Source organism: Diuraphis noxia, unplaced genomic scaffold (genome assembly GCF_037042655.1).
Source record: "Diuraphis noxia isolate RWA-SAM2 unplaced genomic scaffold, SU_Dnox_SAM2 contig0002, whole genome shotgun sequence".
NCBI classification, from domain to species: Eukaryota; Metazoa; Arthropoda; class Insecta; order Hemiptera; family Aphididae; genus Diuraphis; species Diuraphis noxia.
Genome location: NW_028301712.1, coordinates 41,934,878 through 41,949,938, shown reverse-complemented (window position 1 = coordinate 41,949,938; position 15,061 = coordinate 41,934,878). Strand labels below are relative to the sequence as shown.

The window sequence follows — 15,061 nt, the reverse complement described above, 5'->3', positions numbered from 1 at the left end:
TCACGAAATGGTCACTCAAAATTCAAATTTAACATCGTATAATTTTTTTCACAAAGTGGTCGTTCACTTTTTGCACTGAAATACAACATTCAACAACTTATTCTACCCTTATAGATTTAACTTAAATAATTGTGTATAGCAATAAAGTTTATTTATATCATATTAATTTATTAACCGTATTGTGAACACTTTTTATTTATTAGAGCAGGAAAATGAATTACGATGACATTACATTTTAGACTACCTTTAAAAAAAAAACACATCTTTTGGTTTGACAAGCACTTTTACATGAACAACTTAAAAATCCCTGACCTCCAGATACAATTTGGACAGTTTCACATAAGGTTAATTCTTTATGATCATCATTATGATTATGACTTTTATGAAAACCAATAAATATCATCTACACATTTCAGATAGTCTGGTAATTGCAGTATAATAGTCATATAGAATAATTTAGATATTATTTAAGTATTTTTGTATTATTTGACATGGGAACGAGGTGAATATGGATATAATCGAACTTGACGTTTGCGTTTAGTTGTTCGTGTAAAAGTACTTGTCAAACCAAAAGATGTGTTTGTTTTAAAGTTGGCTAAAATGTAACAGTCGTCACAATTTCTTTTCCTGCTTTAATAAATAAAAAATGTTTACAATACGGTTAGGTAATAAATTAATATGATATAAATAAACTATTAGGTACTATACACAATTATTTAAGTTAAATTTATAAGGGTAGAATAAGTTGTTAAATGTTGTATTTCAGTACACAAAGTCAACGACCACTTTGTGAAAAAAATTACACGATTTGAGTGACCATTTCGTGAAATATTTTTGAATTTCCTAAAGTGTAAAAATCGTGTTTCCATCTCACGAAATGGTCATCTTTTCATGAAAAGATCGATTTCACGAAGTGGTTACGACATATATACATAATAGAACACACTGTGCTCCTGGTCTCTATGTCTATATGTGCGTGTAAAAATATTGTTCTTAATCCAAGGCTTACTTAAGAAACCAGGTGGTTTTATTTGGTAAATTGAGGGTTCAATAGAAGTGTGAGACTTTCTTGAAATTGTTGGACACTAGGACCCCCACCCCACCTTTAAATTGTCTTTCGCTTGTGGCTGGTGACATAGACGCAATTTGGAAGGGGACTTGGGGGGGGGCTTAGCCCCTCCAAAAATTTGTATTTTAATTTAAGTATTAAATCCTTTATTAATTATCTAATCTACATCTACATAACAATATACTGTTCATACGATTATACTCGTTTTACTGAAGAAATTATTTTCTAAAGTTTAAACTTTACACGATTCAATTTCAAAGAGATTCTTATGTTATATTGCTATCCATATCGGTTCACCCGTAGAACATTATTTAAGTTTAATAATAGTTTTACAAGTTATTATATTGAACGGGATACGTCGAATGAATTGTTCAACGGTAATATTTTGAATACATTTCACATTTGCAATGTCATCGAACCGATGTTTAGAATTATAACATAATATAATATTACATTATAAGTACCAAAATGTTTTTGGTTCCATGAAAATATTTTTCCCTTTAATAATAGATGTATTTTAATAAAATATTTAAATATGATATTGATATTTAAAATAATATGGAAACAGGGGGTGTGGGGGGCAGAACCCCTCACTGGTTTGTTTCATTGATATATGTAAAGCCTCCAAGTTAAAAAATGATATTGCGCCTATAGCTGGTGGGGTGTAATGCTAATTGCTAACGATGCCTCCCCCCTCAGATCGGGATACTACTTGGATAAAAAATATGAGTTAACCGCTCAAGTTACTTTTATAGTACCTACAATTTGTATATGATTATTATTATTATTATTATTATTATTACTATTCACTAGGACTAGTACAAAGCTTTGAAAACGAACACTTTTTTAAAAATAATTAAGTTTTGAAACACAATTCTTATTTACAAATAATGTACGAGTATTTTATTTAATTTTCATTAAAATGAAATAATCAATAATATTTAACATAAATTAAAATGGTGGCATTATTATCTATCAACCTTGATATAGATATTTATTATTTACAGGCAGACAATATAAGTAGGTACCTATTACCTATAAATACTAATAGACGGAACATGTCCGATTACGAATCAAAAACTGAAAAACCAGACAAGTTACTATTAATACATAAAACAAGTTATTCATAATAATTCGTTTAATAGGTTTGAAACTTTTAATGAATCATGAAAATAAAATACGATATTTACGTACATTGGTATTTATGGCTTATAATGTTTTTGTCTTACTATGCACAAGCTGGTGTGATATACAAACAATGCACATGTGCAGAAGTGTGGAGAAACGCAATCAGTTACAAGTTACGATTGCTAACCCATGTTCACCGCGGGAACTTACCATAGTATCATACTCAGTGTGGCATACAGAGTGTAACAGGAAGACTCGACACTTCGACAAATGAAATAACTTTTATTTTAATCAATAATTTTAAGTTTTTTTTTTTTTTTTAATTATGATCGTCACTATTGTGATACACGTATAATATAAAAATAATTATTTTTATTTTTTATAGGCACTTACAATAAAAAATGTAATTAAAATTTTTTTGGAAAAATTCCAAATAGCCAATTTGTAAATCTTCTTATGATAATTATAATTATAAAACATTTATCTACCTAAGTCGAGTTATTTATCTTTTTGATTTTTTTTAAATATCGATATTTAGTAAATTATTTAAGACGTTCCGGTTATAGGTTATAACTTATTTCAGAATATTATTTTTGGGAATTTTCCGACTTGAGTATATTTCTTTAGTTATTTATTAACCAAATAATTTTCTTAATTTTATACATACGTTTAAGTAGCATCATTTTTTTCTTTTTCTTTATGTCAGGTTTTCCTGATACACTCTGTATAATAATCTGTCCTTAGAAGTATAACCTGAAACCTGATGCATTGATATATTTACATTATATTATTATATATAATCGTTATAATGTTGAAAGGCAGGATTGTAATGTAAGATATTTTTATTTAGCCATGATTACAAATTGCTACAAATCTAAAATATAAAGAATCATTAAGAATTGATATTCAAACATTTAGTAAGTAGTAATGAAAAGTATTCAAAATAAAAATATTTAAAAGAGTCTAAATATTTTATTTTTTTAAAAATACATTACAAGTATAACATTATATAAGGTATATTAGTACACAGTACCTGGTTAACCTACTATATACAATACATAGTTATATGTAGGCATAATTATGATATGAACATATGAATATAATATAATCTACCTAAATCATTACACATCTTAGGACAGGTGTCTGCAATGGGTCGCCATTAGCCGATGACTCTGCTGGTTAGCGCGTTGCACGTATAACAACACTACATATTATATATATTATATTGGAACATAATAGCCGTACCTGTATAAAGCAATCTATATATGATATATTATATGATACAAATGGAGTAGGTAGGTAAAATAATAATAGGTACACACGAATAATGTAGGACATCGATGTGACGCGCTCGAGACTATTCACTATGAGTACACGCTATACACTATACAGTATCACAGGTATAAGTGAAGCGAGAACACCCGTGTGCATTGCAATTCCGTTTGGTATAGGAAATAGAGTCCCACGCCATCGTATAATATAAGTTGTATAACTATAATGGTAACTATAGTTTTAATGTTTTAATATGGCAATATTTTAAGTTTTTAGTTTTTTTATCGAGTGCTATTGTGATTTGTTTTACTAATAAGCTATGTTCAAAACAGCTGATAAAGAGGTAAGACATTACTTACAAATAAATTAAAAATTTGGCACCCGATGACATAAATTAAAGTAACTAGTATAGCCATAGAATAAAGATAAGAGTATAGCACTGATTTCAGTGATTTGCTTTACCTATTTGATTGCTGAACCAATGCTAATAGTATAAATGTAACACAAATAATTTCGTTCTTACTGATAGTACACGCGCGCTTAGAAAATAATTTAATGTTTTATAAATAGAGTAGGTAAATTTAGGGGTCTAAAAACTACAGTAGGTACTATTTAATATTTATATACTTATGAAAAACGTTACTTTCATTAGTACCTAAGTATTTTTTCAAAATTAAAATTTTAATTTAACAAATAAGTATTTTAAATAAATTTGATGACGACCTTTTTTTAAATACAGTATAATTAATTATTTATTGATGGCCTGATGGGTATTGTATTAATAAGTATACTTTATTAAAAAAAATGTTACATACTAGCTACTTACACTTTTAAATATCATTAAATAAACCTAACCTTAAATGAATTCAGTCAAAGTTATTTTGATTATTATTAAATTGATAGTTATATTCAGGCTTAGCCATCAGGTACATCCGGTTTGCTTAATCATACCACTATCTGTTATATTTGTTACTTAAAATTGTATGATATATATTTTATAATGTACATTTTCAACTTGAGTTTAAATATTTTACCACAGTGATTTGTTCATTCTTAAAGTTAATAATTTTTATTGCGTATACGGTTACCTTACACAGTATGAGAGGGAAATCAAACTTAATGTAATCGTTTCCAGATATGGCATGTGACTTATGAAAGTGAAATGTTTGTAAAAATGAAAAAACTACCTAAGTATATAGTACCTACCTACTGATACGTTTTATTAGGTTTACTGTACCTAAAGTATAATCAGTAGTCAGTATAAAACACACAAAATTGTATTCCATAGGGATATTCTATAGACCTACTTTCCATATTTCATGTCTTGTCAGAGTTATACAGTTCTTTTATTATTAAATTTTAAACCTCTAGAGTCTAGACTTTAATTTACTCGTACCAAAATATACGATAAGATTAAAACAATTTACCAACTACTAATAACTGTTATAGAATATAAATACTGTATACATATTATATAATATACAGGGTGTCCCACAGAGATCTGACATTCTGACAAATGAAATAACTTTTGTTCTAATCAATATTTTAAAAAAATTTCTTTTAAATATAATTCATAGACACTTGCGCTACATTTTTAGAATACATTTTTTATTTTTTAATACTGAAAATAAAAAACATAAAAATTGATAAAATTTTTTTTCGAAATATTCAATATAGCCAATTTGTAAATCTGATTTTTAGAAAAATTGATATGGCAAAAACACTTATTTAAGTCAAATGGCTGATTTTTTACAATTTTTTTAAATATCAATATTTTCGTTAAGTAAATTACAATCTAGTTTATGTTAGAAACCTTGTAATTTCAAATAATAATAAAGTTTTTTTAAAATATTTTATAAGAACATTTTTAAAGAAGTGCATGTTAAAATCTAATTATTTTTTTATTGTATTTATTTTAATAATATGTGATGTATAAACTATAAATTACCATAATTTACCTAACGAAAATATTGATATTTAAAAAAACTGTAAAAAATCAGCCGTTTGACTTAAATAAGTGCTTTTACCATATACATTTTTCTGAAAATCAAATTTACAAATTGGCTATATTGAATATTTCGAGAAAAAAAATTTATCAATTTTTAAGTTTTTTATTTTCAGTATTAAAAATAAAAAATAAAAAATGTATTCTAAAAATGTAGCGCAAGTGTCTATGGATTATTTTTAAAAGAAAGTTTTAAAAAATATTGATTAGAACAAAAGTTATTTCATTTGTCAGAATGCCAGATCTCTTTGGGACACCCTCACACCCTGTATATGTATCATTAGACTAGCTTTAAAACTATTATGATAACAAAAGGTATTATCTGTACGGATTATACTTGTAAATGTTTAAAATAATGTGGTTTTATAAGAATATTAATAAAAATCATATTTTGATACATGGTACACCAATTAGTATAATATTATTGCCCAAAATTCAATGACACGAAGCCTTTTTAAAGTGACGATCACAAAATCCTATCGATGATTAACTTTTTTGCGTCTCCAAAAATATTTTCTTATGTTTATGCAATCATGCATATAGTTTATCCTACCATTCCTACCTATATTATTATGTTGGCTGCAATGTCGTCGTGTTAGTTAACCACTTCCAAGGGGGTCGTGAAAACCTAAAAGATAGGTATTTTTTTAACTAGAAAACTCTTACTATTTAAATGTAAAAAATGGTTTTATAAAGTATGTATATAAATATTTAAAAACTATTATAGTACAGTTTTGTAGAATACAATATAATTAGAACCTCGGTGTTGGAAATTAGAAGAAAAAAAATTACTTTACAGAAAGTAGTATCCATTATTTTGCTGGTATAATTGAATGATTAACTTGTTTCAAAAAGTAAATAAAAACTATATACAAACATACAATATAATATTATATTATGACCTACATTATTTATATAGGTAAATTATTATATTATAATGAAACATGTCACGATTTTTTTAGTAATTGATGTGCAAATTTAAATTACACGTGGATGGGTAGATACGTAGTGTATACAAAACCTCTTGTAATGTATATTTTCTTAAATTTTAAAATAGTGTTGGTAGTTATGTTTACACAAAAGTAAAATTATATAAACTACAGTACGAATAAGTATCAATAGGTATATAATATTTAGGTATAAGTATATAATATAGAGAACTAATATGAGAAAATAAAATATGTGTATAATAATGTGTATAGGTACCACTACTATTTTGTTATTCCATGAACTTAAAAAGCATAATTTTAAATTTATGCCGATGTAAATAGGTACGTGACGGGGTTTATGTATTAGACAACAATGACAATAATTTGTTTTCATTGTTAGACATTGATACACTAACTACATTCATTGTATTCCCGTCAGTTTTAGAAAGTGTCGCAATCTTTCGTTTATGCTGTTTATAGGAGACTCTGTAGTTTGACAACTATACAGTATAATGTATATATATACTATATAGTAATGATTATATACTAATATACTTATATATAAACTAGTATATTATATAGAAACTTTAAATGTTAATAAAACGATTAAATATGAATCCAAAACAAAAACCAAAATATTATCTTACTATATACCTATACTATGACATACTATATTATTATTATTGTTTAAATATATAGAATTATAAACATTTGAATTTTATCCTTCATTATAATAGATTAATTTTTTCTACACTATCGTCTATCTTGTAATATGTAATATTATTATACACAGTTTACACTGTTTACAGCTTTTAATTTAAAATTATAAATTCTATACTCAACTACATACTGTACGTACAACAATATTATCTCGGCTCTCGAGTATTAGGTATACTAAGCCTTATATTCTTTTAAATTCATCAATTGATTGATATTATATGAAGAGAAGTTGTAGCCTACTGCTCTAGTTTAGAAATTTATTTTATGTGTGCAGTATATAATATATTATACAAAAAAGAAAATACCTTGAGTCTTGTATTATAATTTTAGGTTGGCATTTTAGAAACTCTTGTATTTTCTTGGTTTATAATGCAGTAAATAGTTGAAAGAAGAAGATATTCCTGTACGACATACGCATATAATATGCATTGTAGGCGTAGCAGGCAAACGAACACACGATGCATACAAAATTTCTTTCACCAGGGTTAGGTGAATTGTGCTAATTTTTAAAGAAATTCATTTCCGAAGCCTATTCAAGACGTATTTCAATGGGACCCAAATTCTATTTCTAACCATTTATAACTAGCTAATACCCATAGACAGATTAAATTAATTACATCACATTGCTTATCGGTAAATTAAACGTTCCCTTTTCAGAGAAGTCACCTTTTTATTCTTATTATTTAATACCACCTAAGGAGTTTAATTTTGGGTATTGAGTGCACGCATGTTTCTACCGAAACCAAAAATAATAATAATAGAACTGGAAGAAATCATCGTGAAATCATTTCACATCTCACTAGCACATTTTGGTTATTATATGTTAATGCCTAATAATATTTCATGTTTAAAAAACAATTTTATGTATTGCAGTATGACCTGACAGGTTAACGGATTAAAGTTTAAACTAGAAAAATCGATAAGACAACTTAAGACTTAACGGTGCAATATTATTATATACAGTAGGTATATAATATGTCAGACGTCGTAAGTACTAAGTACAGTATACTTAATTGACATATACCTACATTTCCACGGGTCCATTCCCCAATTAAAATAAGATTGAGTATTTCAAAAATTTTCTATATAAATAGTTGGGATTTGGTATAACATTGTATTATATATTGCATTGATCCACCAACATCCACGATAACTTACTTTTAAATAGTATATTATTTTGTTATACTATGTCAGGGGTGGCCACAACGAGGCTCAAATTAATTTGACAATCAATTTGAAGTTTTTTGGGATGGCATGAAAACCACATATTATAGTAATTTATGATGTATCTAAATACTCGTTGATCGTTAGCCATACATTTAAGTAAATTTTAGTTTATTAAATTATTATTTATCAGTAATCAGTAGATAAATGATTACAGTAAACACTTGTAAAGTTTTTTCGACAAGTAACATACTATATACCAACGAAGTAGCGATAGGTAGTATATAATACCTACTACACAACTACCTTGTTTTGATTAAGACATTGATTTTATAATATAATATATTATAAAATCAATGATTAAGATTAAAAACTTGGATATGAGGAATCTTTAAAGTATGACATAGTTGCAAGATTAAAGAATTCAAATTTTGTTTGTGTTTAATATTTTTGGCAAACTGATAATAAAATAATGTTATGCATTATATTCCTTCATATCGATAATAATATAAGACATAAGTATTATATAAGTACAATTTATTATATTATTAGAAACTGTGATTACGTACTATCTATCTACGCGCGCAATACAAAACGTGGTCGTATGAATGACTGTGGTATCCGGTATTAATAACGAATACAACCCAGGTAACCGCTACCACTCCGATTGCCAATCGACAGGGATTCTGCGAAAAGAAAATGTTCCGCGACGGACTTCACGGAAAAAGCATCGAATACGTTTCTAGCCTCCGACGAAGTTTATTCTATTGTATATCGGCCGCAATTCGCGACTATCGTTTGCGACGAGTTTGACACGAATATTCAACATAATTCGATTATTTTTTTTTTTATTAGTTAATCGTGTTGCTGAAGGCCTATATATAACACGCGTACCTACGGTTTTTGTATTGTTTCGTGTCAGTCCGTTCTTATTTTATTCGCAACGCGACCCGATCGGTTCTACCACACGTCTAAACGCAAGAAAATAATAATAATATTATATTCCAGGCCACCGTGTCGCAGCCAAACGACTACAATAATTGTTATACACCCAGTTTGAGCGTTACAATTATAGCTGATGGATTTTACGCGAATCCGGGTTTGAATTTTGAAGTACCAGTTTTACAATGTACATATATTTTACAAATATTGCAGTCTGGAATATATATATAACTTCCTATTTATAGCTCGTATGGTTGTATGGCGTATAAATTATTATTACCTATTCTTACCAATTCGTTTTAAACTTCACAAATCGCGACGTATAGGGATATTGACGATATTGTATACGTACAAGAATAAATATAACGTAGGTTTATATGTTCTTAATATTTACTTATTGCTTTTTATTGTCAATGTACATACTGCGCTGATGTGACATTGTGACGGGATAAAGATATCGATTCATACTATCAGTTCAATACTCATACTAAGGTTTATCGACGAAAGAAAGTTAATTGGGGTTTATTTGACGCATTATAGTTTCAGAGGACGTTATATCCGCATGTAGAAGATTACGTTTAGCTCCGTTAGTTTGAAATGTTGAGTGAAATGCCCTCTTTCAAAAATTTAAGTCGAGATTATTATTCAGGACATCTATCATGGGCTTTTTATTGTATTTTAATTTTAAAGCGAGTTATGTGTACCTATTTTAAATTTGTAAATATCTTGTATATCTTAAAATACTTAAAAATCGTTTTAAATTAAAATATAATAAAAAGCCCATGAGATATATTTATGTATTTATTAGTATTAAAGTTTAATTTATATTTGTAAGTATCGAGTATTTGCATAATTAGAGATAAAAAATACTCTTCTTTACTAAAGTACTATATAATCTAAACGAATCAACACTTGACACTGGTCAAGTGCTTAAACAACGGTCTGAACATTTTTATTGGAATCAACATTAGGACTTTTATATGATTTTATACACGTTTATATTTCTTCTATCATATTATTGGTGTAAATTTGTAATGGTGTGTTTATACTTAATATCTATATTATATATGTTAAGTAAGTGGGTCTCAATGTTTTTTTTTTCAATTATTGGTGATCCACATAAGTAAAAAGGTTGGGAATCGCTGGTCTAGTTGATGATCAAGTTAAAATTAGATGTCTAAACATTTGGTGTATAGACAGTAGAGAGTCAGTCTAATGGATGTGTTAAATTTGAATTCAATGATATTAAATCATTGTATACGAAGAACAATTCTGAGTAATTCTGTCAGCCTCTATTACTAAGTAGTTATATTTTATGATATTATTGTGATTTAAATAATTTACTATTTTGCATTAATTCTACTCTAGATTTACCTAATCCATTTTTGTCGAAAAAATTGCATTTGAAAATGTCATTGTTATGTGTGTGTATTATTAATAATAATATATCTACTCTAAAAGTTTCAAGGTGCAGATCTACTGATTACGTGGAATATTGTTTTAAATTTTCTATCCTTAGCTATAAAAATTGGAACTTTTTATTAATTTACAACAAAATAATTTTTTTATTTTAAATTTAATGCAGTTTGTAAAAATTTAAGCTAGAAATGCTTATCAAAAAAATCTTGCCTATGTACTTAAAATATTTTTAAACTGAAATAAAATTTTAAATACTAACAATGCATGAGGAGCTTTGCACTAAATATTTAAGCTTTTTGACTAAAAAAATAAAATTTTATTGATGTATATAGAAAAAAAAAAACTAAAAATAATTTAAAATTTAAAATGTTCATTAACAGTTCAAAACGAAATGGAATATTTTAAAAATTTTATTAAGTATAGGAAATTATAAAAAAAACATTTTGTGTATATATTTCAAGTATCTATGGTTATCTGTTTTTTTATTACAACATCATAAGAAATCAATCGTTCAGTAAGAAATTGAGTGAATACCTATGCAATATTTTGAACATTTTAACTTCTAACGTTCGTAAAAATTTAATTTGATTCCGGTAGACATGTTTATATAGATAAAGTTTTGATTTTATGAGGAATCTGGTATTAATTTGCGAATTTTCATGATTTTTAGTTTTTACTAATTTTGTCTAAAATTCTAATTTCAGGCACTCTTAAAAAATGATTGTGGATTTACTCTCAACTTTTTTAATTTTACACTTACAACTTATTAAGAACCTTGTATTAAATTTTCAAGTTTCTTGGAAATTTTTTTTATTGACAAAAATTTAAAATAAAAACAATTAATACAAATTGAATATTTAATATGCCTTTAAATAGCTCAACATGATTCAAAATATTTTGAGAATTTTATGGTGTTTAGAGAATTCTAATTTAAACATGAAAATATCATGTATCTTCATTAATTTTTTTAATAATTACATCAGTGTAGTCTATTAGCGCGCGTGTTACTCGTTTTAGGGCGAACGACGATTTCTCGTTACAACGCATAATGTACAGTAGAGCGTTATCCTCCTTTTTTTGGAGCTAAAATTTATAATAAACGAAAAATTCTATGGTAATGAATGACTAAAAAAAATATGCTACATTTTATAGTAGAATATATATATCTTATAAAGGCTTTGCCTACGCAAGAAGTTTTCTATTGTTTTTCTTTAAAAAAATGTTACACGGTTTTATATAATGAGTAGGTTTTTATGTTTGTTTTAACTATTTAACTTTAAAAAAATATACTTGTATGTACATAAAATCTAAGACATAAATTCATTGATTTTTAGATATCATGTTCTTTTTTTGTATAAATACTCTCAGTCTACCATATTTTATATTCTCCAGCGGTGTTTCAGTATTTCATTTATATAGGTTTTATCATGAAGATAATAATCTCCTATTAAAAAACGCCTATATTAATTGTGTTATTACTTACGATTTACGAAGGAGACCTATTATAGGTAGGTATGTCATATTTTCACATTAACACATACTCTATTCCAGGGGTGTCAAACCTTTTTTGGGTCTAGTGCCAAATGTTTGCAACCAAAGGTTAGATAATTTTTCACGTGCCCAAAGTTTGTAAATACTAAATTGAACATAATAAATATAAATGATAATAAAGAAAAATATTATAATTTTTAAAATTATTTGTTTCTTTGAATTTTTTACAAGCAAAATTTTATGAATCGCATAATCTTTCGCAGTTTTAATTTTTAGCATGTCATTGAAATTTGACAAACGTGTTACTTTTGGCACTCGTGCCGTTGGTTTATCATCACAGTACCATACTTTATACTTCTATAATGACCTGCAGTGAGCGACTTCTCAGTTTTTTCATATGTTTATTTGATTTAATAAAACATAAATATATGGTAGTTTATATGTGAAACGTGTGAAGATTGATAAAACAAAAATCTCATTATAGAAAACTCATTGTATTTTCGTAACATTTCTCTCTCTTTAGCTCAAAAAAATATAAAGACTAAATAATGTAATATAATATGTCGTATGACTCGTATGTACTATTATCTATATGTATATAGGCACACTAGCCAGATAGACGACAATAATAATACACTGTAGGAATGCTAGCTATCGCTATGGGTACTTTTTAAAGAAAGTGTGAAAGGAAAACGTGTCTTCAATTCATTGTAGTACCTATCTATTCGAAAGGCAATTTATTTACGAAGTGTTTTCAATTATTGACCCCCTAGCAGGTTTTAATGTACAGTTCGTTTAAGTAAAATATTCAGTCCAATGTCAGTTATTGATTTATAATTTTCATGTATTGGATACATACCTCAATTTAATCATTGTCAATGGATATGAGAAAAGTCAGAAAATCGAAAAATAGCTAGGTAGGTAGTAAATTATATATGGTAAATAAAACATATTATTGTTAACTTACCTTAGTTAATACTATTATTATTTATTTTTTTTTTTTTTTTATTGATCAAAGTACATCGACAACTAAGCCATTAGTAAAAGACATTTTTTTTTTTTTTTTTTGGTTACATTTTTAGTATTTTAAGTATACATTTTCTATATTAAATTAAATTGTACAATTCTGTTTTTTTTTTAAGAATAAAATTAAGTTTTTTACATCCTGTGGGTTTGGTCCAAGTGCTTGACAGATTTGTTCGGATATGTGAAATTGATTTCGATACTGGTTGTATTTAATACTATTATTTATTTATTTTTTATTTGTGATTTATTTCTTTAAAAAAAACGATTTTTTCCTTATCTGTAAACTACACCAAAATTATAGTTTTATTGATTAAAGCTTAAAATATTATTTTGGTATTTTAATGAATCTAATGAACATGATGACCTTACATCATCATAAGCCATTATGCACTTATTAGTCTAGACTCTAGGTATTCAGGATTATAAAGTACATCATTGGATAAAAGTAGTTTTGTGGAATTGAATACCTAAATAACCTGAAGAGCAAAACATTAACGTATTTTTATTTTAATATAATTGTATTAGGTATTTACGGTCTTATAAAACTGATGTGGTGGTGGTGGTGATAAACACATCCTATAAGTATCAAATATAAGTACGTCTCGCTATAAGTACAGCACATAAATATCCAGCACAATACGACTTATTTCCAACCACATTTAATAAACTATATACCTAAGTATTGAGATAATGCCATGTTTAATGTACATTACTATTTACCTGCAATCCACCTATATGTTTTATGTAGCAATGTAAATGTAAGCAGGTGACCTAGTTTGGTAGCGTAATTTTGTTTCTCATTTTTATATACGATAGAAAATAATTAATTTATCATAAAGCTGATACACGGGAGAAAGTTAATTTTTGAATTTAGTTACATATATCTGTTGGAATTATATATAGGTATCTATTAGATATATGCTCGTATATATGGTTTTAACAAAGAACTAAAACTGATAGTGGTATATTAAAAATTGAATTCATATATTTTTGTATACATCTTCATAGTGTTATGTTTTATTTTTCCTTTTTCCCTTTTAAATTAATATTCGTATAAAGAAATGTTTTGAAATATTAACTATATGCACATTTCTATGGTGAAGTAAAAAAAGATTAGGTTTTAATAGGTAGTCAAGTTGATACCATTATGCTGTAGAGTAAGCCACTGTCAATTAAGTGTTAAACTTTGATTTAATGCTAAACTATTGGATTCGAGAAATTATTCAGTGCGAAGACGGCCAGAATGTTTAAAAAAGTATATTTGTTGATATTATTGCTATTAAAAAAATATTGAAAATTACTTTTGACCCTCCAAAGTATCAATTAGGTTCAATTTTCTACAAGAAAAGATGCCGAAAAGTACCTAGATAATTAAAGTATTTTACTGCCTCTAAATGTGAGGGCAGTCGCAGAATATAAAACGATAAAATTAGTTATTATGTTACTAAAATATTGTCAAAACAAAAATGTTCATAATATTATAGTAGGTATAACTTACATTCAACTTCCAATTGTAGTTAATAGACATTCTTTCTAAGGACAACTATTATCATTATTAAACCATTAAGTAAATGATGTAAATTTTATTGAGTAATTCATATTATGGTATGTGTTACCAAAATAGTAAATTATAGAAGAATAAAATGTTTTAATATTTAACAGGTACTTACTTTTTTTATGAGGAAAGACAATTTAAAATCTGTATACACTACACAATAATTACAATAAAAAGGTTTTTACCTAAAAGACAAATATATCATCAAAATATATAAATGTTTAAAAATAATATGTACATAATATATAACCCATATCAACTTCTTAAATTACTCATGAAACTTAAAAGTTAGATTTCCATAACATATGAAATAATATTCATTTATACTGTATTGAAGCCTA

General features: G+C 26.6%; 1 protein-coding gene across 2 annotated transcripts in view; it reads left to right on the top strand.

The window, feature by feature from the left end:
* Nucleotides 1-3,608: 3,608 nt before the first annotated feature.
* The window catches only part of LOC107167419 (uncharacterized), a 40,903-nt gene continuing 29,450 nt past the window's right edge, over nt 3,609-15,061 (top strand). The window contains exon 1 of one of the 2 annotated variants that reach the window (XM_089220350.1): nt 3,609-3,697. In XM_089220350.1, the coding sequence (XP_089076476.1) occupies nt 3,695-3,697 (3 nt within the window). In that variant the 5' untranslated portion in view covers nt 3,609-3,694. Of the gene's footprint in view, nt 3,813-15,061 lie in introns of both variants that reach the window. The other variant, XM_089220349.1, reaches the window with a different exon arrangement.